Consider the following 22,238-nt stretch of genomic DNA (forward strand, 5'->3'; position numbering starts at 1 on the left):
ACGCACTTATATCAGGGTCGTTCTCAGGAAACACTGCCAGTTGTGTGCCTCCTTTGTCCCCATGACCTCATACTCGTATACTTACTGATTGCACGTTATTATATAAATGTAAAGACCCATTCACCTCAAGCACAATAACTATAAATAGAACAATATATTTGCGTCCAACTGACAAACGATAACAATCTTTTTGATTTTTCGACTATGCATTACCCCCTTGTGATCAGCAGGTGTCCTCATTGAGCAACTAGAGCCTTTCAACAGCGAGTCCAGCTTGTGAGGTGTTATGGTGCGTTCACACCAGACACAAAAAGTCAAGCGTGAGTGATTTACAAGATAGACATCCTGCGACGCCATTTGCACAAATTGAGCATTTGCGCATTTGACGCGGTTATTATGATGGGATTATGACGTAGCACCTGTTGTTGGTGATCCGAGGGAAAAACCTCCTGACGCAACCGGACAACAGTTCATCAAACTGGGCTTGGCTCAATCTGAAGCACTGCTGAAGCCTCCATCATCCAGGTATAGTTTCTAAAGGAGTTGATGAACTCACAGAGCTCAGTGCACCTCTAAAAGGATCTAGTGGACTTAGACACGGCGCCGAGCGAATCTATGCTATTTTTCAGCCTTCCTAAAGCACATAAAGCACAGCTACTCTCTCAATAAAATCCATGTTAGCCATTTAGCAATGAAACTAGAATCACCGGGCAGACAGAAGCCCCGCCCACGATGCAAAGCTGTGTCTATTGTGAAGTGAATCTGATACGCAAATTAAGCGAGTAAAGTCAAAATGTTCACGTGTCTATTTAGGAGGGAATAGGGCAATTTTTTCACATGTCGCATCTAGTGTGAACACCACATCAGTCTCATATAGCCAGACTGACGGCTGAAGATCTGGGAGCTTTGCTGGCTTGAATGGGCAAGGGTATGACTGACAGGTAACCCAACCAATTTATCTATTAAATGCTCCAACATTAGGCACATTCAAATCAAGACTGAAAACACATCTCTTTAGCTGTGCCTTTACTGAATGAGCACTGTGCTGCGTCCGACAGATTGCACTATTATGTTTTTCTCTTATTTTTCATTCTTTTATATCACATTTTACCTGTTTTTATGTTTTTTAATCAGTTTTATTATTTGTTTTTATTTATTTTTTACTTGTTTCTTTTATTCTTGTTTATGTAAAGCACTTTGAATTGCCTCTGTGTATGAAATGTGCTATATAAATAAACTTGCCTTGCCTTGCCTTGCCTATTAACCACATTTCGTTTTGTGCCGCACCATGTTTTTGGGGCATGAAATTGCCCTCAGTCTTAGTCGAAACTCACAAGCATTTTAAAAAAGTTTACTATAATGTGTGGCGCGTCTATTCACGATTTGACGCTTAAATATTATAAATGACTTCTACTCAAAACTTCGGCAGGACATGTATGTAAACTTTGAGATTCATTCATTATTTTGATGGCACATTTCTGCATAAAGATCAGGCAGACGGAGATGATTGAATAAAAGTTTTCTGTTCCATTAATGCACGGTGTTGTTGTATTTGCGAGTAGTCACTGTTTTGAATGATGACTTTCTCTTTATGACCAAACTGACAGAATATCTGAAAATGCACACCTGTGTTTGTCGATATCACAGGTTGCATTTATGCTGTGAATATTGCATACTTTTAAACCAGCGATTTGTTGCTATTTTCAGACCAGCGCAACTCTATTTTCACGTTTGTTTCAATAGCAAATCCATTTGGGCCACTTTGTGGACTCATAGGCGTTCGGATCTAAGAAAGAGGTGTGTTAAGGCGCATTGTTTGCACGTTGCTATTTTGAAGAAATGAAATAGGCTGTGCTACTGACCAACTGAAACCTAGTCTAAAGTCCAGCGCAGAACGCGTTAGTTATGCGCCTATGGTGGTCCAAATGCTTACACATTGCGTAATACACACAGGATATACAGCAGTACACAAGTATCTTTACATATAAAAAAAATAAAGGATTAAAATATTACAAAAAATATTGTTTTCTATTTTAAAACCACTGCCTTCATGCCTTCTTCATTTTGAGGGCCTTTTTTCAGTTTATTCATAACAATTTGCATCTGTATAATGTTATTATTAGTAGCAGTTATATTCATTACATGCATATTTAAATTTGTTTTAATAAAAACAAGTTTAGATTTGTCCACCTGTTGGGATTTGGAGATGTCTGCATCACCATATAGAGCATAAGAACAGGATGTGGGTTTGGATATAACTCCACACTTCGTTATTATTGTTTATTTATCCATTTGCAGGAAATTAGAACTGAATTTAGAAATATTTTTTTGCAAAATATATCAATACATTTTTTATTAATTTATATATTATTATTTATTAAAAATATATATATTTTTTATATTTATTATTTTGTGCAGATACAATATTATATACATACATTTAAAATATAAGTAATACATTGTTCTGCTTTTTCACTACTAAAAACCAATGACCGTAAAAAAACTATAAAATTAAATAACACAGTAAATGTAAAAAAGTAAATAAATAAAACAATTATTATTAAAATAATTATATAAAAAACAATAAAAGTAATTAAAAATAAATAAAAGCTTTATTCCTCTTCTGCTTTAAGATCAATAGTGTCAATATAATTCAAGAAAGATTTCCATGTAGAAATAGTTTTGAAATAAATTTTTGTGCTAAACAAACTAAATTAAATATGTAGGCTAATGATGTCTTCATTGGAGCGTGTACAACACCGTTTCCTTTTCCACTAAATAAAAAAAGTAAAGAGTAAAATTAAAGTTAAGAGAAAGTAAAAAGGCGCAATGGAGGAGGCTCGTTCTTTATCCTCGTGCTGCAGATGCTGTTTAACTGTTTCTCGCTAGTGAAGCGTTCAGTTTTTCCATTTAAAAAGTCTGCCATGTAAATAGCAAATAGCAACTGACTCCTAAAGGGAATGCACTGCAAAAAAATATTTTCTTACTTAGTTTTTTGTCTTGTTTCTAGTCCAAATATGTAAAAGTTCTTAAATCAAGAAGCATTTTCTAGACAAGCAAAACATATTATCTTAAGAAATAATATATAAAAAATTATCTGCCAATGTGGTAAGCAAAATAATCTTATCACAAATCGAAAAACAAGATTATTTTGCTTACCCCATTGGCAGATTATTTAGCTTGATTTAAGGAAAAACTCACTTCATTTTGGCATATTATTTCTTAAAACAAGACAATATGTTTTGCTTGTCTAGAAAATGTTTCTTGATTTAAGAATTTGTAGATATTTGGACTAGAAACAAGACAAAAAAATCTAGGTAAGAAAAGCATTTTTTGCAGTGTGTGAGATGAGACTCTGATTGGTTTAATGCACGTTCTGCTCAAAACACACCCAGAACTTATTAAGAGAATAAGCACAACCCTGTTGACCATGCGCCGGGGATTCGGACATATCCTTAACAGTTTTGCGCCTTAATGCACTTTAGACTTTGCACGTAGATCGTAAAAAAAGAGCCCATGGTGTTCAATGGGGAAAAAGTTTTTTTTTTTTTTTACCCAGACATTTAAAAAGAACATATTTTAGAGTAGTAATCACAATACGTGATATTTTATCCAAGGTTTATCGTATCGACAGAAACTTATACCAGCCCATGCCTAATATGGATGGACTGCAAGACTCACTTGTAAAAGGCCTGGTTTTCCACGCCACATTTCCACAGGTGTTTACAGGCTGCTGGTGTGGAGGTGTGGAAGGTCAGAACCAGTTTCTTCTGCAGAGAGAAATGAAGAGAGTTGATGAACAGCTGAAATGTGCAATCTCTGAAATGATAACAGTAATCAGCTTAAGTGAACGGGGAGGGGGGGTGGAGGAAGAAAGGAAGGTGTCTATAAATTACAGTGAGATGGAATCGGAGCACAATGTCATAAATAATGAGAGCTGAACAAAATGCTGACCCAAATCTGTGTGAGTGTGAGTGAGAGTGATGGACGTTGAGTGTGTTTCGCGGGCTTTACTGGAAACAGTGCTGGAAATATGAGAGTGTGGATCAATATGACACACTATAACAGACGCTTAGCAACACTTTGACCAGAACGAACACAGTGTACATTTATTTCCTTTTTAGTCACACTATGAACATACACTACCTGACAAAAGTCTTATCACCCATCCAAGTTTTAGGAACAACAAATACTAACTTGACTTCTAGTTGATCATTTGGTATCAGAAGTGGTTTATATTAGTTTTTCTCGATTGCTTGGATGCAGTTGTCAACTGAAACTCCACATTTTCAAAACAGTTAACACACAGGCCTAAACAGCGGCACTCATGGTCAAAATGACACATTTTGCTGGCAAAAGGCACATACCGTGTCAAAACATTTAAAATATGCAACAAAAGCTAGTTTTACCTTCAAACAACACAACTTGCAAACAAGTATATGAGCTCTTTCAGTTAATCATTATACAATAGACAACAAAATAGAAAATACAGAAGTCAGTGCACCACCATTGCTTGTCATTGTAGCCTATTGCCAATGCCATTTGTTGTCTTTCTATTTGGGCTGTCAAATTTGCCTTTTTGCAAAGAATTGCATCCAGAATAAGAAATGCTTTGATTACATTTATATTGAATTCATGACAATTTTCAAACAGTGGCTGAAAACTGAAATACTGTAAAAACAGACAAAAGTAATAAAATACTGTAAATATTAGAGAAAACACATGTAAACCAATATACAGTCAAATCTATTGGGAGTATAAGACATAGCCACTATTGACCTTCTCCATCCATGCTGGCACAGAACAACACAGACCTTCCACCGTTTTATAAGGTTTGCAGACTGATTACTTTTTAAAGATTTGTGTGAAGGAGTGTCAAACCGGTGCTTCACTGAATTCATATTGATGTTGGTAGTTTCTAATAGTTAGGAATAGATGGTTTCTGTTTGGTTACCATAACTAAAACAATGGAGTTTGGACTGCTTGAATGACATCCGTGTTAGCTGTTTTGAAAAATGGTGGAGAAAATGTGTCAACCCAATGAGAAAGAGTTTACACATTTGCAAGACCGGTCTTTTGCTCTGCTGGGATAGTTAAAATGAAAATGAAGAGGAACCTAGTTTCTTTAACCAGGTCAAAGCAAACAAGAAAAACTGTAAAGACAAATGTCTCTAGATTACACTTATTTTGCCAAAATAAAATATGATCATGCCTTGATTTTGAATTATTTCATTAGGACAGTAAGGTCTGACTTTGCTTAGACAAAAGTCTTGTCACTAAACAGAAATAATTAGACTCTAAGGGCCTACTCACACTATGCCATCCGTATCGTGCCCAGGCCCGTTTCCCGGATCGTTTGAGAAGTGTGAGTGCGCTGAATCGGGCTCAAGCACGGTTCACTTGGCCGGCCCTGGCCCGGTTGGAAGAGGTGTGCCTGAGCGCGGTTCAATTGGGCAATTGTGTGAGTGCAAAACACACCAAAGCCCGAAACCGAAAGCGAGACGTGACTTTTAAGGGGCTGTTTCATTTGGATTTATTAATAATTCTTACTGTTCAGTGAACGCAAACTGCCGTAGGTTATTAAAGACGCAAACCCCTCACTGCACGACAGCTGCGCGCCTTCAGCAGACCTCCTCATTCCGCAAAATGAGGGCCAAAAGTGGCGGATCTGTTCGGCGAAATATCTGACTGCGTGTCCCCGCATCCCTAAGGACTGTTTGGTGAAATATTTGACGGCATATCAAACGACTGAAACGATATAACTAGAGAAATCTCCACTGTGCTGCTGAGTGAGAGAGCGCTTCTCACTGAACAGCGCAGCAGCGATGACGTAAGCGTGCCGAAGCCCGTTTGTGGTGTGAGCGCGGGCCGTCGGGGGAGACGGGAGGGGGGACAAGCGGGCTTTGGCCCGGTTCGAGGCAACTGTACCTAGTGTGAGTACGGCCTAAGTTCCATATAACAGCCGTCTTCGTCTTGAAGATCCCCCCTTTCACTTCTACTCCTTCTTTCCTAGATGGGTGGCCCAGTGGTTAACACTGTTGCCTCACAGCAAGAATGTCACTGGTTCTAGTCCTTACCAAGCCAACTGATGTTTCAGTAGGGAGTTTACACGTTCTCCTCATGCTCATGTGGGTGTCCCCCGGTTTCCTCCCACCGTCCAAAAACATGCAATTTAAGTTAATTGACTAATCCAAATCAGCACCATAGACATGCTCCTAATAAGTAGTTATCTCATAACCTTCTCAAGGCAGGCTTTGCAGATTTGCAACAGTTAAAATTAACTACCTTATTACTCCAGATACATATTTTATGAGTTTTTTTTTTTACTCAGAATTACCACTGCAGGACTTGGTTGTCCATTAGCAACAAACAGTTTCCCCACTTGCTCACCAGATGACACAATATACAAAAACTGTTTCTTGGAGTACCACATGACAAAGTGACTTAGAAACCTGACCTAATCAAAGTGGATTTGAGATGTTGGATTTGGATCCCATATTGTTTTTGCTGTTGTTCTGCCACAGAAAAGCAATTTGTTACATTGTTTGAAAAGTTGTATATAAAAAGTTATTGTTCATATCATATTCAGGCGTCAGTGTCTAATTACCACACTGGGCCAATGTTGCAAATCTGCAACATGCCAGAACGCCCTGCATGTGAAGGTCTCTTAAAAAAAAATTGGATTCTATTGTACTACCCCATATGATAATTTTCCCCAAATATCAGATTTTTCCTGTTTCTAAAACTTAATTTGAGCCTGAGACGGAGCAATCCCTACCTGTTAATTAGCTACTACAGCAGGGGAGTTCTCGAGATCTACCTGAGCTCAAACTCCCCTCTCGCCTTGCAAACGGGAGGGAGCCCCAGGCACGAGGATCTTATGAGCTCAGGGCTCTCTCCCGGTACAGCATGCCAAACAAGCTTGATAATCAATCATCAGCTAAGTGTGAACTCTTGAATGAATATAGATTTGATTAATAAGAACCTTTTCTAATTATTATCACTGTTGTAAAGTCTGCACATGATATTTTTGTCGAACCATGAGAATGTTTAAGACTACTGTATATAAAGCATTTATTTCTTTGTAAAAACTCACAAGAGCTAATAAAGCGGTGTTCTACATTGTAAACGTGACTATAGTCTGTATTTTATCACCACTCCAATGCTGTGATTACCAATCAGTAGGCCATAAAGTGCTTTACAATGACAATTACGTGTTAGATTAATCTTCATGCATGAGAGGACAGAAGCTGCATCAGTGCTGTAATGAAAGTACATGCTATTGGTTTTCTGCTGAGTCGATATGGATTGGATTTCCAGCTCTTTCTCTTGACGACAGGAAGCTAAATGTGCTGAACTCCCAACCGGACTACAGTGAGGGAAATAAGTATTGAACACGTCATGTTTTTTTTTTCCTGGGAATAACTCGAAAGGAGCTGTTGAGATGGAATTAAAGCAGATTTAGGTAAAAATCCAAACAATGCAAACATAAAAATAAAACAAAACCAAAATAATAAAGGTTATGTGTATCAACAATGGAATGACACAAGGAGAAAGTGCTGAACTACTGAAATGTATTATAAAGGCTTTTTTGGTGATGGCCGCTTAAAGACACCTCTCATATGGAGAATGAAGTCGCATGCACTGCTCAGATGGGATTTTTTCACAGACTGTAAAAATCTTGATGCTTCCGTGGGTCTTGTCTACCAAATCTGATCTTTATTTTGTGTTTTCTATTGGATTCGAGTCAGGTGATTGGCTGGGCCAATCTACAGCTTGATTTTCTTTCTCCGAAAGCATTTTAGCGTGCTTTTACATCTGTAGTTCGCTTCATTTGGTCCGGACCAAGGGCAATAAATGATACATTGTTGCATCTTCTGCCGTCTTTGAGTCGTTTTCACACCACACTGCTGGCTTTGGTCTGAACCAGTTGAAACGAACCAAAATGCAGGCATCTGACAAAATCCACATCTCTCATTGGCCAGATGTTGTTGAACATATTTCCTAAACTGCTTATTGATTGGTCAGAATTCACATGCGGGAAAATGCCAATAAACTACCGCAGGTAAACAAAACCTTTTACTCTGGAGGGACGACTGCGCTGGCTGATTGTATCCCTGCTTTAGACAAACTATACATTTGGAGAATGAAGCGCGGCCGCGGCTGGAAAACAGTGTTTAATGCATTGCTCGTCACTTCAGGAGGAGCCGTGAATTAATTTAGCTAAACTGCGACATGCTCATCCTGCGGAAATATTACCAACGATCCATCAGGTACTGTTTTCCCCTCTCTCTCTCTCTGTTGGTAAAGCGCTGTCAACAAATATTTTTCCTCCATATCCCATAATGCACAGCGCATTGGCCTACGGCAGCTGAATTAGTCCAAAAGGTGCAGTACTTTTTGTGTTTGGACCTGTTTTAGTACGGTTCATATTCTCACCACAAGCGAACCGCTCCAGGGTTTGTTTGAAAGCGTACCGAGACCACCTCTTCAAGCAGGTCTCGGTACGCTTATTTGGTATGCTTTTGGTGCGCACTCGAGTACGATTGCTGCATTCACACCTGCCCAAACGAACCGCACCAAAAGGGGAAACGAACTCTAGTGCGATTCAATCGAACTAAATAAGGCAGGTGTGAAAGCACCCTTAGAGTTTCCTTGGCTGTGTTTTGGATCATTGTCTTGCTGAAATGTCCACCCTAGTTGCATCTTCATCCTCCTGCCACTGTAGACATTAGACTAAAGCAGCTAATATTCATTTACATTGATGAAGGGCAGAATAACTATTGAGAGATTTCAGCTGCTGTCTGGGATATCCCTAACTTTCTAAACATTCCTTCCTTCATGTGTTCAATACTTTTACCTCGTGTTGTTTCATTTTATTACACGGAATCTGCACGTGCAGAAATCAGCAGATATCCGCAGATTTTTAGCCCATCACTGAGTCTATTTACTTGTATAAATGTGTCATTTCACTAATATTATTGTGATATATTAATACTAATATTAAAATGTTCATACGATTTATTTACAATACCGTCTTTAAAGTAATATTTCTGTCTTTCGGTAGATATATTATATATGAGAGACTTGATTTGTTTACCAAATAAGTGGATCTAATTGGATTTGCATTTTAAACATTAAATAAGAGGTAAAAAGGCATTATTTTTCATAATACATTCACGTCATATAAAAAAATTATTAATATTTCATATTTTAAGCTTTTCGTTATGATTCTCCTAAAATTATTCTGCAGAAATTTGCCGATTTTTAATAAAATTCTCCACAGAAATAGCAAAAAATGTCCGCAGATTCTACACATAACTTAATATGTAAACTAACTAATTTAGTTTTCTTTGCATGATCGCTACCATCATCTGCAGAAAATTTCACTCATTAGCACCTTTAGAAATATGCTTTCTGTGAAAAATGATGACGTCTTTAATACTCATTTCCCCGACTATATATGACAACTTGAGCCCAGTAAATATACGTCCTGGATTATAAACCAAGAACTGAAGCGGAGGTGAATATGTAAGTGTTAGATCAATGTGACGGAGACATATATGAGGTCTGATAAAGTGAAGTGTCAGGAGAATGAGCTCCATTAACCCCTCGCATATGCTGTAATCTCAGACGACGATCAATAGATGGGGGTACTAAACGGAACAGCCGATCTGGGCAGAAATCGATACAAACCACTTCCAGGGCGTTTAGCATCAAACTGCTGGCCCTGCGATTCACTGCTGATGCTCACACTGAGATTAAAGTCACAGCGCGCAAAATAAAGTATCATGTCGAAGAGCTTTACCAGTCTGTGCCAACAGAGATCTCAATCTGACAGGCAACAACTCATGCTGTGTTAGTGTGAATATCCTGCAATAAACTAACTGTGATTATAAACTGCAGGATACAATGTTTCCCTTAGAGACCTGTTGCATGTAGCTGGTTTTAGCGTTTTTTTCCAAGGGAACTTTGTGTTTAGTTCAGGTTTTCAGGCTTTATTGGGATTGCAAACCAACATTAGACCATTCAGTAAACTGACAAATAAACAGATATTGTGACATCTGCTTTTATCTGCACGTAAATAAAATTAGCTTAAATGCCTAAAAAATGCATACCCAAAGTAAATTGCATGCTATTTTTGAACCATTTTTTAAATATGCATGGTTTTGGTTTTAGGTTTATTCCTTAATAGTCAGAATCCCTGTTAATATTATTGGTATTGAGTAATTAAACTGAAGACACACTGAAAAAAAAAAAAAAAAAACACCTTAAGGTTTTATCTTGATTAATGTCTGCAGAAGTCTATAATTAAGAGGTATTAGTTTGAAAAGACAATTGGATCAAAGCTTAAAGACTCACAAATCCCAATTTTCTATTTTGATAACAGTACCTTAGAAAATTAGTGTTTTATACATGTTTATCCAAATGAATGTATGGGCGCTCCCCAAAAAGGTCACTTGGAGAATCCAAATTACCCTTTTAGGCCATTGACACATAAAAGGCTGTAACTTTTAAATGCTTTATTGTACAGTCATATTTTTGGGCTCTAATTAAAGGCTACACTTAGAGATATTCTATCCCTTATCCATATTCACTGTCAATACTTGCTGACTAATTGAAGGAAAATTGAATAACTTAAACTCACTATACAGTATATACACATACTGTATGTCTACATGTATAAACAAAAATTGCACATACATATATATATATATATTTATATATATATATATATATATATATATATATATATATATATATATATATATATATCACTTTAAATATTATTGGTATATATATATATATATATATATATATATATATATATATATATATATATATATATATATATATATATATATCACTGTAAATATTATTGGTATATATATATATATATATATATATATATATATATATATATATATATATATATATATATATATATGTATATACATATATATATATATATGTATACACACACACACACACACATATATATATATATATATATATATATATATATATATATATATTTATATATATATATATATATATATATATATATATATATAAATATGTATATATATATATATATATATATATATATATATATATATATATATATATATATATATATATATATATATATATATATGTGTGTGTGTATATATGCAATTTTTGTTTATACATGTAGACATACAGTATGTGTATATGTGTGTATACATATATATATACATACATATATATATATATAGGGCTCAACATATAGTGTTTTGATCTATTGACCGTCAAAGCGAGGGCGGGACCAGTTCCCAAGCTATGCGCTCCTTGGATGTTGACGCCTATTGACACATCTTAGAAGCAACTATTGGTTCAAATGATACATCAATCAAAAGGGCAAAGGTCAGCGGCCATTTTCCTTTCAAAATAGTAGCATTGTTAACATCTAAAAAGACACTAAACAACCGAACACATCAAAGATTTGATTGCTCTGGTGACTAGTTTGAAATGATAGCGATAGTGATAGTCTAGTTCACTGGAGTTAAGTTGGTTGGCAGGTAGCCCAGGTTCACATAGTCTAGTTCACTAGAGTTAAGCTGGTTGGCAAATCAGTCCAAGCTCACATAGTCTAGTACACTAGAGTTAAGTTGTTAAGTTGTTGATTTCTTTCTTTTCTTCTTTCCAATTTTATCGAGTTCTTTGCATATGTAATTTATAGACAAAATATGTAAAATTGCAAATCTGCTTTTAAATATATTTATCTTCATTAAAATGTATTTGACCAAAAAAAAAGCACTACCTCAGTGACAACTCCTGTACCTTTATTCCTGATAGTGTAGAAACTGGATCTCAGGTATAGTGGATAGGGAGTTTAGTGAGTAGGGACAATGACTAAAGAGGACCTTTCATGCATTTGAGCAATTTAAAATAATGTGATATGAGGTTTCACAACTGTTATGAATGTTGAAATGCCAGAGAGTGAGCAATATTACAGATATCAGTGTGTTAAGATCTGAGAAGCAGAACAGGTCAGCCATTGCTCAACCTCTGAGGATCATGAACAGTCTGCTCTCCAACACTTCTGAGCAGAACTGTGTATATCACAGACAGATGTGTGCTTGTGCGTGAAACACAGTCACATGTCCAGAATAAGTAAACACACACACACACCCTCACACATACTGCTCAAGTGTGTGTGAACATGCAGACAGGAACAGACACACAGTGGTTCTCCCTGTTCACACATACAATATCAATGCAGAAGGTCTCAGGCTTGCATGGGTGCTGGAGACCCAGACAGGCGATGATGTGCACAGAATTCAACAATCACAGGTTCAGACATCCAACAACACTTTAGTTTCATACCCACCATACAATTTGCATAACTAATGTGTGTGTGTGTATTTTCATTTTTTTATCAAGTTCTTTTTTTTGTATTTGAATAATTGTTTATATATATTTTATTTACACAAATATGTTTTCAAGTAAGAAAGCAACGTTTTTTTAGTCTAAAATTTTAAAAGTGAGATGTCTGATATTTTTATCAATTATTTATTCAGGTATTGTAAGACCCTCGATACTACAAAAACTTTTCCTTAAGTTGTTTTAGCTGATTTGTATGCGTATTTTGCAGTTTAATAATTTATTTCAAATAATAAAAAACTCATTAAGCTCAAGACCCCCGTTTGAGAACTATTATTTAAATTTTTAAAAATCTGTTAGTTTAATATTACAGTATTCATATTAATACAGTAATCATACAGTATTAATACAGTTTTAAATACAATTTAATATGTAATACAAATATTTATTTAATATTTTTCAACAATATTTTAAATGAAATGAAATGAAATTAAATTAAATAATCAAATTTTTTTAAGTCTCTTATTTATCAGGGGTTGCCACAGCATAATGAACCGCCTTTATTTTGTTTTATTTTATTTTAATATGTAATACAAATATTTATAACATATTTTTCAACAACATTAAAAATAAAATTAAATTAAATGTCGGCTTTTAGTCGGCTTTATAAATTTTATTTTATTTTATTTTAATTTGTAATGCAAATATTATTGCATATGTTTATTTATTGCATATGTTTCAACAATACTTTAAATTAAAGTACGTTAAATAATTTAATTTAATTTAATTTAATTTAATTTAATTTAATTTAATTTAATTTAATTTAATTTAATTTAATTTAATTTAATTTAATTTAATTTAATTTAATTTAATTTTCTTTGACTAAGTCCCTTATTTCTCAGGGGTTGCCACAGCGAAATGAACCACCCTTTTATAAAATTAAAAAAATTTAAATAAAATAAAATAAAACAAAAATAAATAAAGGCGCTTCATTCTACTGTGGCAACCCCTAAAAAAATAAGACTAAGTCGAAGGAAAATAAATGAATGAATAAATGAATGAATAACAAAAAACAAAATAAAATATCATTTAGGTTATTTATTTTATTTTATTTTAATTTATTAAATTACATTACATTTAATTATAGTGTAATAAACAGTAGGATTGATAAATACATTAAGAAATATTATATCACATTAATGTATACAAGACAACAGCATGTGAAAAACATTTCAATATAAAATATCCACTGAAATACATAATCATTTTGATGTTATTGTAAATATGCAGTGCTAACAGATAATGTTGATCATGGAGATGTTATGAATACTCTATGGTGGGCACTACAATTAAAGTATTATTGACACCAGGACAGATGTGTGGGTGAGGAGCTGTACTGGAAGTCTGGAATAATAATCAATGGCCATGATGTATGTTTACTCACCATCAATGGAAAAGAGCACACAAAGAAAAGAAGACAGAAGCACATGTAAAAGAAGATTTAAAGCGTGACACACGAACAGAATGACAGGAAGAGGAAGCTGAAAAAAAGGCTTGTTCACACCAAGAATGACAATACAATATTTAAAAATCACATTAAATGATATGAGAAAAGCATTACAGAGTGTTGCAAACATAACTTTTGTATCAACAAGAAGCTAAAGTTCCTATTTTTAAGTATTATAATGACTTATCCTAGAAATCCTAGAACCGACTCTGTCTGTCAGTGTTATTTCCATAGACTAAAATGTTTTTATACACTAATTTTTCCAAATGAGGTGAACATTCTTTACAGATCTACTATCAGACATCTATGTGAAATATGCTGTTTGAAATATGTGGGAAATTCTTCATCTGTAGAAATATGTAAATGAATCTTCCGATATTTACTCTCATAGAAAGAAGAATCGGGACACGTGAATGTTATTAAACATATGTATATACAGAACAATGTGAATGAGATTACCAAAGAATGCAAATAAATGTAATATAAAATACAGTGCTACGCATAAATGAGTACAGATCTCTTTTTTTAAATTAGTATACATTCACCGGCCACTTTATTAGGTACACCTGTCCAACTGTTTGTTTACGCAGTTTTTTTAATCAGCCAATCACAAGGCAGCAACTTAATGCATTTAGGCATGTAGACATTGTCAAGACGATCTGCTGCAGATCAAACCGAGCATCAGAATGGGGAAGAAAGGTGATTTAAGTGGCTTTGAACGTGACATGGTTTTTGGTACCAGACGGGCTGGTCTGAGTATTTCAGAAACTGTTGATCTACTGGAATTTTCACGCACAACCATCTCTAGGGTTTACAGAGAATGGTCCGAAAAAGAAAAAATATCCAGTGAGCGGCAGTTCTGTGGGCGCGAATGTCTTGTTGATGCCAGAGGTCAGAGGAGAATGGCCAGACTGAATCCAGCTGATAGAAAGGCAACAGTAACTCAAATAACCACGTGTTACAACCAAGGTATGCAGAAGAAGCTGGATGGGCTACAGCAGCAGAAGACCACACCACATGTCTCTCCTGTTCACACAGGCTCATAAAAATTGGACAATAGAAGATTGGAAAAACATTTCCTGGTCTGATTATTGTAAAGCATCCTACAGAAATGCACTCACTGGCCACTTTATTAGGTACACCTTAATAGTATCAGGTTGAACCCCCTTTTGCCTTCAGAACTGCTTTAATCTATCGTGGCATAGATTCAATAAGGTATTGAAATATTCTTTGGAGATTTTGCTTTATACTGACATTATAGCATCACACAGTTGCTGCAGATTTGTCTCCTGTTCCACCACAGTTCAAAGGTGGTCTATTGGACTGAGTTCTGGTGACTGTGGAGGCCATTTGAGGACAGTAAACTCATTTTCATGTTCAAGAAACCAATCTGAGATTATTCACACTTTAGCCATCAGTAGATGGGTACACTGTGGTCAAATTCTGACCCTACCATCCGAATGTTTTCTGTATTTCTGAAATACAAAGACCAGCCCGTCGGAAACCAACAACCATGTCAAGTTCAAAGTCACTTAAATCACCTTTCTTCTCCATTCTGATGCTCAGTTTGAACTGCAGCAGATCTTCTTGATCATGTCATCATGTCTAAATGCATTGAGTTGCTGCCAGTAGAACAGGTGTACCTAATAAAGTGGCCGGTGAGTGTATATTGATTTTATTCATTGTGAAACAGATAAAAACATACATTTTCAAAATGAGGCATGCACATTTATGCTGAGCACTGGATTGCTAAAAAAATGGGTTTCGCGCAATTCATTTTGTGTGAAGGAATTAAGTTAAACGACTTGTTTTTACAAATTAAAGTTGATTGAACGTAAAACAATTAAGTTGTCAAAAAAAAACTCAAGAAGTGTGTTGTTTCAACTTATTTTAAATAAGTAGTTTGAACAAACAGCAAACATCTTTTTTTTGAGTGTCTTTACAAAATTAGAATGATTTTAAGTCGAGTTATAAATGTGTAAAAATGGGTGAGATTTGTCCAAAAAAAGGCAGTGTATATCTACCTACCTCTCTCTGTACTCCAATCACATAGAAGGTTTTTCCTTCAAACTTGAATTTGCTGACATCTGCCCTGCAAGAGTGAGACATCGCGAGTCAAATATTAGCATTCAAGCTTTCCTTGTGAAACTGTCTTCATGAGCAGTGATATGAGAGAGGAAAAACTCTTCAGACGTCTGGCCTTGTGTTCATTCATCTGCTTGTTGACTGTGGGCCGCTGTTAACAACTGCACAAAAGCTCAAGTCACAGATCAGACGCTCGGAGATCTGCTGATGAAAACTGCATCTGATCGACTGGCCTTACATAACAGCTGTGATTCACAGCTTTAAACGGTCCGCCAAGAAACAGGTTTGTTTACAAGCTCACAGACTGATTTACAGCTAAAACAGATTCTAGTCGCACTTGCACGGCTCGTGCCATCCAGCCTTGTCTCTAGAGTTATGCCTGATTTGTTTATAGTAGGGCCGTGCAATAGACAGTAGTGTGAAAAAGAGTTTGCCCCCTTACTGAATTTGTTTTGCATGTTTGTCTCACTTTAATGTTTCAGATCGTCAAAGAAATTTAAATATTAGTCAAAAAAAGTGAACACATCATGCTGTTTTGAAATGAAGATTTCTATTATCAAGGCAAAACAACACAGCCCAGTGTGAAAAAGTGTTTGCCTCTTAAAACATTTCTCTAGCCACACCCAGGTTTAATTACCGCCAAACCTGTCAATTAAAAACAAAAATCACTTAAACAAAACCTGTCTGACAAATTGAAGTAGACCAAAAGATCCTCAAAAGCTAGACCTCATGCCAAGAGCCAAAGAAATTCAAAAACAAAAGAAAGAAAATAATTAAGATCTACCAGTCTGGAAAAGGTTATAAAGCCGTTTCTTAAGCTTTGGGACTGCAGTGAACCACAGTGAGAGCTATAATCTACAAATGGAAAAAACATGGAACAGTGGAGAACCATCCCATGAGTGGCAGACTGACCAAAACTAGCCCAAGACCACAGCAACAGCTCATCCAAGAGGTAACAAAAGACCCACAACAACATCCAAAAAACTGCAGGCCTCACTTACTTTAGTTAAAGCAAGTGTTCATGACTTCACCATAAGAGAGAGACTGGGCAAAAACAGTTTCAAAAAATGGTTTTTGAAAATATCTTGACGACCCCAACGTTAAACTTTTTTGAAGGGGTGTGTCCCATTTAGTGTGGCGTAAAAGTAACACCGCATTTCAGAAAAAGATCCTCGTACAAACAGTAAACTATGGTGTTGGTAGTGTGATGGTTTGGGGCTGTTTTGCTGCTTCAGGGCCTGAGAGACTTGCTGTGATAAATGTAACCATCAATTCTGCTGTTTACCAAAATAATATCTGATAGTGACCTCGAGCAGAAGCAAACGGGTTCTGCAGCAGAACAATGATCCAAAAGCATGCCAGCAAGTTCACTTCTGAATTGCAGAATAAAAACAAAATAAGGACATTGGAGTGGTGTAGTCCAAGTCCTGACCTGAATCCAATTGAGTTGCCGTAGCATGCCTAATTGTTTAACTTCTTACATTCTAAAACTGCATGATGTGTTTACTTCAGGGTTTCTGCAGGTTTCACCGAGTTAAATGTAAGACTTTTTAAGACATTTTTAAGACCATTATGAATGGACTTCTTTTAGACCCATAAAGGGCTGAAGACTAAGACATTTTAAATGGCCCAGATGGAAAAGATTTTTATGTGCACTATTAAAACAAATACAATTTAATACATTTAATAATACAATAATTCATTAATATAAAAAATACTGTAAATTAAATTTATCAAAATATTTTAAATATGGCATAAAACAAGCAAGTTCTAGTTGTATCTATACACCTTTTTTTAAACAACATAGTAACTTTAAAATAAAATAAAAATGAACAAATGAATTAAAAGTTTTAAAAACTATAATAAACTAAATGTATGCACAAAAAATCAGTCCAGATCAGTGTCCTCAGCAGTAAATACATGGAGAACTTCTAAACGAATGTTATTGTAAGGAAAACTATTAAACCATTATGATAAATAAAGTTAAAAGTTCCCTTTTTAAATGAAAAGTTTACAGTTTTATTGAGATGATTGTTTATGATTATATGGGTTTTGACCAGATTAGGTGGCAATCCATGAACAGGAAAATTAAGACCTGTTTTAAGACCTACAACACAATATTTCAGTAAATTTAACACTTTTTAAGGCCTGAAATTTGGATTTTGAGATTTAAGACTTTTTAAGACCCTGCAGAAACCCTGTTACTTGTGTTATCTTTGACTGTTTAAATTTGTTTGATGATCAAAACATTAAAGTGTGACAAACATGTAAAAAAATCTAAATAAGTAAGGGGGCAAACACTTTTTCACACTAATGTGTATAAAAATATGTGCATATATTGGCCTGTAAAGCTTCCTTGAAATTATTTAATAAACCCAAACAAAATACACCGAGTAGGATGGGAAATGAGGAAGAATATTTGAAATGAGGAAGAATGAAGTTCAAAGTTTTTTTTTAAATAAGTTACCATTTTAAAAGGTGGATCCTCTTATTTCCTTGGAAAACCACAAACCCTCTTGCAGTGAATCCCAAGAAGGCTGTGGATCCTGTAAAATCCTGAAAAGGATTAATGAAACATGAGTTTTATATTAGTTTAACCTCTGAGAAAAGTAGTATATATAACATAATTAAAATGTATTCAGAAGTTCAACAACTTGTATGAATGGTATGTTTTTTGTCTTCATGTCTTCATGGAGTCAGTACCTTGCAGGGGTGTGGATCCACTCCATACGTGTCCAGTGTGTGAGCCCTCTGGAGAAGGTTTAACTCTGCGAGGGAAGGACACTGACCTCTACACAAACAAAACAATGTAACAATTGAAGACTGACTACATAAAGTGATTAATATTCCATACAAATTTAGAAATTACATTTAAACTAAAATTGAAAAACCAATTCAGGCTTGAATTGGTTTTCGTTTAGCATAAGTTGTCGTTTAAGACATATTTCGGTTTCCACCTGGTATTTACATGATCATATGCGATCAAAGTTACTATAGTTTTGCATTTTATAATGAGCTTTTATTTCAAAACTGTTTTTAAAATGTGCTTAAATTTAAATTTAGCTTTGTTTCATCATTGGTTTTGCTAATTTTTGTTTAGTTTTTATTTTATGAACATTTTTATAATTAGTTTTTACTTCTAGTGTCCGCCAAAGTAAAGATTAGTGTTTGCACAGTTTACATTAAAGGGCACCTATGAATAAAATCTTCTTTTGTAAGCTGTTTAGACAGAACTGTGTGCAGGTATAGTGTGTCCACAGTCATATTGGGGTGATATAAACACGATAAGCCTCTTTTTATTAATTTTCTGACGTTAAAATAGGATGCAAATTCCTCCCATGTTGAGGCCGACCACAACATGATGTAGGAATGCGTTTTTTCAGCCCGCCGAATTGATTGACAGCTGTGTATTAACATATCTCCGTAGTAATGCGCACAATCATATCAACAAGACATTAGTGTGCAAAGCAACCGGGAGATCTGTTCAGCACTCTGTGATCATCAATCATCATCAAATGTGATCAAGAATAAGTTTTACAAGTTTAAAATGTGTTTAAAACAGTGCACGTTTGTAATGAATTACAGTGATTTTACGGTCTTTATCACCTCAGCTGTATGTCAGTACATTTATTAAAGAAGACACTTCATTCCTGATTTGTGGACATTAACATTAACATAACGGGTATTCATACAGCCATGGATATTAACCTGTATCCTTTCACATTTGCTGTGCAAAAACACACGTGTTAAATGCACATGCATGTCCGCTGTGTGTGTGCGCTTGTAATGACACTGTGTGTGACTCATCGTTGCAGAAAGGCTTGAATTAACTTCACAACAAATACATCAAATAATCATTGGTGAAGTCTTACTGTATTATTTCTCACAAACGTTACAGGAGATCTGCTTCCTTTATGTCTGTCACTGTGCTGTTTATCTGACACAGCCGAGGCAGAGATTGAGGCACACTCTGACAGGCATGTGGGAATGGTGGGTGGGGAGAACTAGCATTAAAGGCACAGGCAACAAATACAGTGTGTTCAAAGTAGTAAATTCTAATTATCTAAAAGGTCTAATAAATAATCTGATGGGTGTTTAGAGCTAAACCTCATAGACACATTCTGGAGACACAAAATACTTATCTTAAAGCTTGAAAAAGGGTAAAATAGGTGCCCTTTAAATCTAAATAAACATTTTCAGCGAACCAATTGTTTGAACAGATACTGAACCCAAAACCACACAAATGCAACTTTGCTAGAAAATATATGATTTATAATTGTAATAGTTTTGTTTTAAAAATAATATATAGTTAAACATGGCTATTTCACTTTTTTTGGCAGACAAAGAAAAAACTGAAACGTTGTTTTAGATTTATATAGATATTATATTTTTGTATGTAAAAATTCCCAGAATGAGTGCTTATAAATTCTGAAAAGATTTTTTGATTAGTATTTTTTTGTTGTTGTTGTTAGTCTCATTTTATTTTAGTTAACGAAAATGTTTTTCACATTTAAACATTTGAGCGCTACAGTAGTTTTAGGGGAGTTATTATGCAAAAACCCGTTTCATGAGGGGTTTAAACACAGCTGTGTGCCATCAGTCTGTCAATATAACCACCTTCAAATGGTAAAATCGTATTCATTTTATTATCACGCTTCATAAAAACAGTCTGCAGAAAGCATAGGACGTTAGTCTTGTTTTTGAATCTGCCACTATGCTGACACATAGGCATTTGAAGCTCCGTTCTCTTTTGAATTTAAAGCAACAGGCACCAAAATGACACAATTACACTGTAAACTACAACAGCGAGCTTTATCAAATAAAATGAGTGTAGTTAACTCAAAATTGACTGAAAGTTAATTCTACTCACTTGAAAGGAGTTTTGAACTCAGTGTTGAAGGTAATGAGTTAATTAAATACCTTATTACTTCCGCTTAAATAGAGTAAGTTCACAGTATTCATATAGATTAGTTTTTAACTCAAATGGTTTGTAGCAATCCGTTTCCTCAAATGGTTTAAGTTGCCTTAACTTATTGGGTTTTACAGTACTCAGTTGGTTTGAGTTCTCTTCATTTATCGCAGGGGTCACCAATCTCAGTCCTGGAGGGCCGGTGTCCCTGCAGGGTTTAGCTCCAACTTGCCTCAACATACCTGCCCGGATGATTCAAGTATACCTAGTAAGACCTTGATTAGCTTGTTCATGTGTGTTTGATTAGGGTTGGAGCTAAAATCTGCAGGACACCGGCCCTCCAGGAACAAGTTTGGTGACCACTGATTTATCGGGTTTTACTGTGCTCAAATTGCTTTGTTTACTCGAATGGATTAAGTTCACAGTGCTCATTAGGATTAGCTTAGCATTAGTTGCAATCGGTTTCCTCAAGGTTTCACTTACCGTAACTTTTTGGGTTTTACAATGTAGGATCAAATTCTTAAAGAAGCAGTTTCAAGGAGTTATAGAACACTATTTGTTTGTTATTTTAAGCTGCAACTTCACATTCACACTCTAGGCCAGGGGTGGGCAAACTCGATCCTGGAGGGCCAGTGTCCTGCATAGTTTAGCTCCAACATTAATCAAACACACCTGAACAAGCTAATCAGTGTCTTCAAGATTACTAGAAATCTATAAGTAGGTGTGTTGGATTAGAGTTGGAGCTAAACTGTGCAGGACACCGGCCCTCCAGGACCGAGTTTGCCCATTCTTGCTCTAGGCTCATCAGAGTCTTATTTTACATCATTTTACTTTTATTACATGACACACATTTTACAACAAAGGGGCATAATAGGTCACCTTTAACATTAAAATTTTTAATTAACTAAAATAACCTTTCCTGTGAACAGCTGCGTTCAGATTTCACCAAGACTAATTTAGTAATAATTCAGGATGCAGACAGAAGGTGGTCTTTTTTGGTTGTTTGAACACATTTGTCTAAATGAGAGTACACATTATTAAAGCAATGTGTTACAAACTCAAACAGAGTACTCCCTGTTTATATACTGAAGCATCCTGAAGCAAGACTGTAATGAAATACTCAGTTTTCCACCAAAGTAACATGGGGTGCTGAAATATAATTAGGTAAACTGGCAGTGGTCGAAGTTACACAGACCAAAACAAAGACAGACTTGTTTCTTTAATATCTGCAAACATATTATGGTATTTTTATGCTTTTGAAAAGTCAAAAATGTACATCAAATTTAAAAAAAAGTGCACTTTTCTTTTCTTTTAGTTTAAATTCAACTTGTTTTATTTAGTTTTATTTATTTCAACTTAGAAAATAAGATT

At 35.2% G+C, this 22,238-nt stretch overlaps 1 protein-coding gene and 3 long non-coding RNA genes across 8 annotated transcripts in view; 1 reads left to right on the forward strand and 3 right to left on the reverse strand.

Annotated features, from left to right (window-relative positions):
• Positions 1 to 22,238, forward strand: part of LOC148679673 (uncharacterized) — a 140,816-nt gene that overhangs the window by 96,472 nt on the left and 22,106 nt on the right. The gene's annotated exons all lie outside the window — the stretch shown is intronic.
• Positions 1 to 22,238, reverse strand: part of frmd3 (FERM domain containing 3) — a 97,675-nt gene that overhangs the window by 28,684 nt on the left and 46,753 nt on the right. For 3 of the 5 annotated variants that reach the window (XM_087265465.1, XM_087265464.1, XM_087265468.1), the window contains exons 7-10: positions 18,662 to 18,749; positions 18,426 to 18,514; positions 15,902 to 15,965; positions 3,682 to 3,770 (exon numbers count right to left, since the gene is read on the reverse strand). In XM_087265465.1, coding sequence (XP_087121591.1) covers positions 3,682 to 3,770; positions 15,902 to 15,965; positions 18,426 to 18,514; positions 18,662 to 18,749 — 330 coding nt within the window. The remainder of the gene's footprint in view (positions 1 to 3,681; positions 3,771 to 15,901; positions 15,966 to 18,425; positions 18,515 to 18,661; positions 18,750 to 22,238) is intronic. The other 2 variants (XM_087265467.1, XM_087265466.1) reach the window with 1 other exon arrangement.
• LOC147842882 (uncharacterized) overlaps positions 1 to 22,238 on the reverse strand; it is a 797,275-nt gene that overhangs the window by 23,628 nt on the left and 751,409 nt on the right. The gene's annotated exons all lie outside the window — the stretch shown is intronic.
• On the reverse strand, positions 20,294 to 21,997 carry LOC147842883 (uncharacterized). The gene is made up of 3 exons (XR_015498577.1): positions 21,689 to 21,997; positions 21,231 to 21,504; positions 20,294 to 21,075 (listed from the first exon to the last, which is right to left on the reverse strand). It is a non-coding gene; the product is annotated as an uncharacterized LOC147842883 (long non-coding RNA).

This window comes from Danio rerio, chromosome 8, assembly GCF_052040795.2.
Source record: "Danio rerio strain M-AB ecotype USA chromosome 8, GRCz13ab, whole genome shotgun sequence".
NCBI classification, from domain to species: Eukaryota; Metazoa; Chordata; class Actinopteri; order Cypriniformes; family Danionidae; genus Danio; species Danio rerio.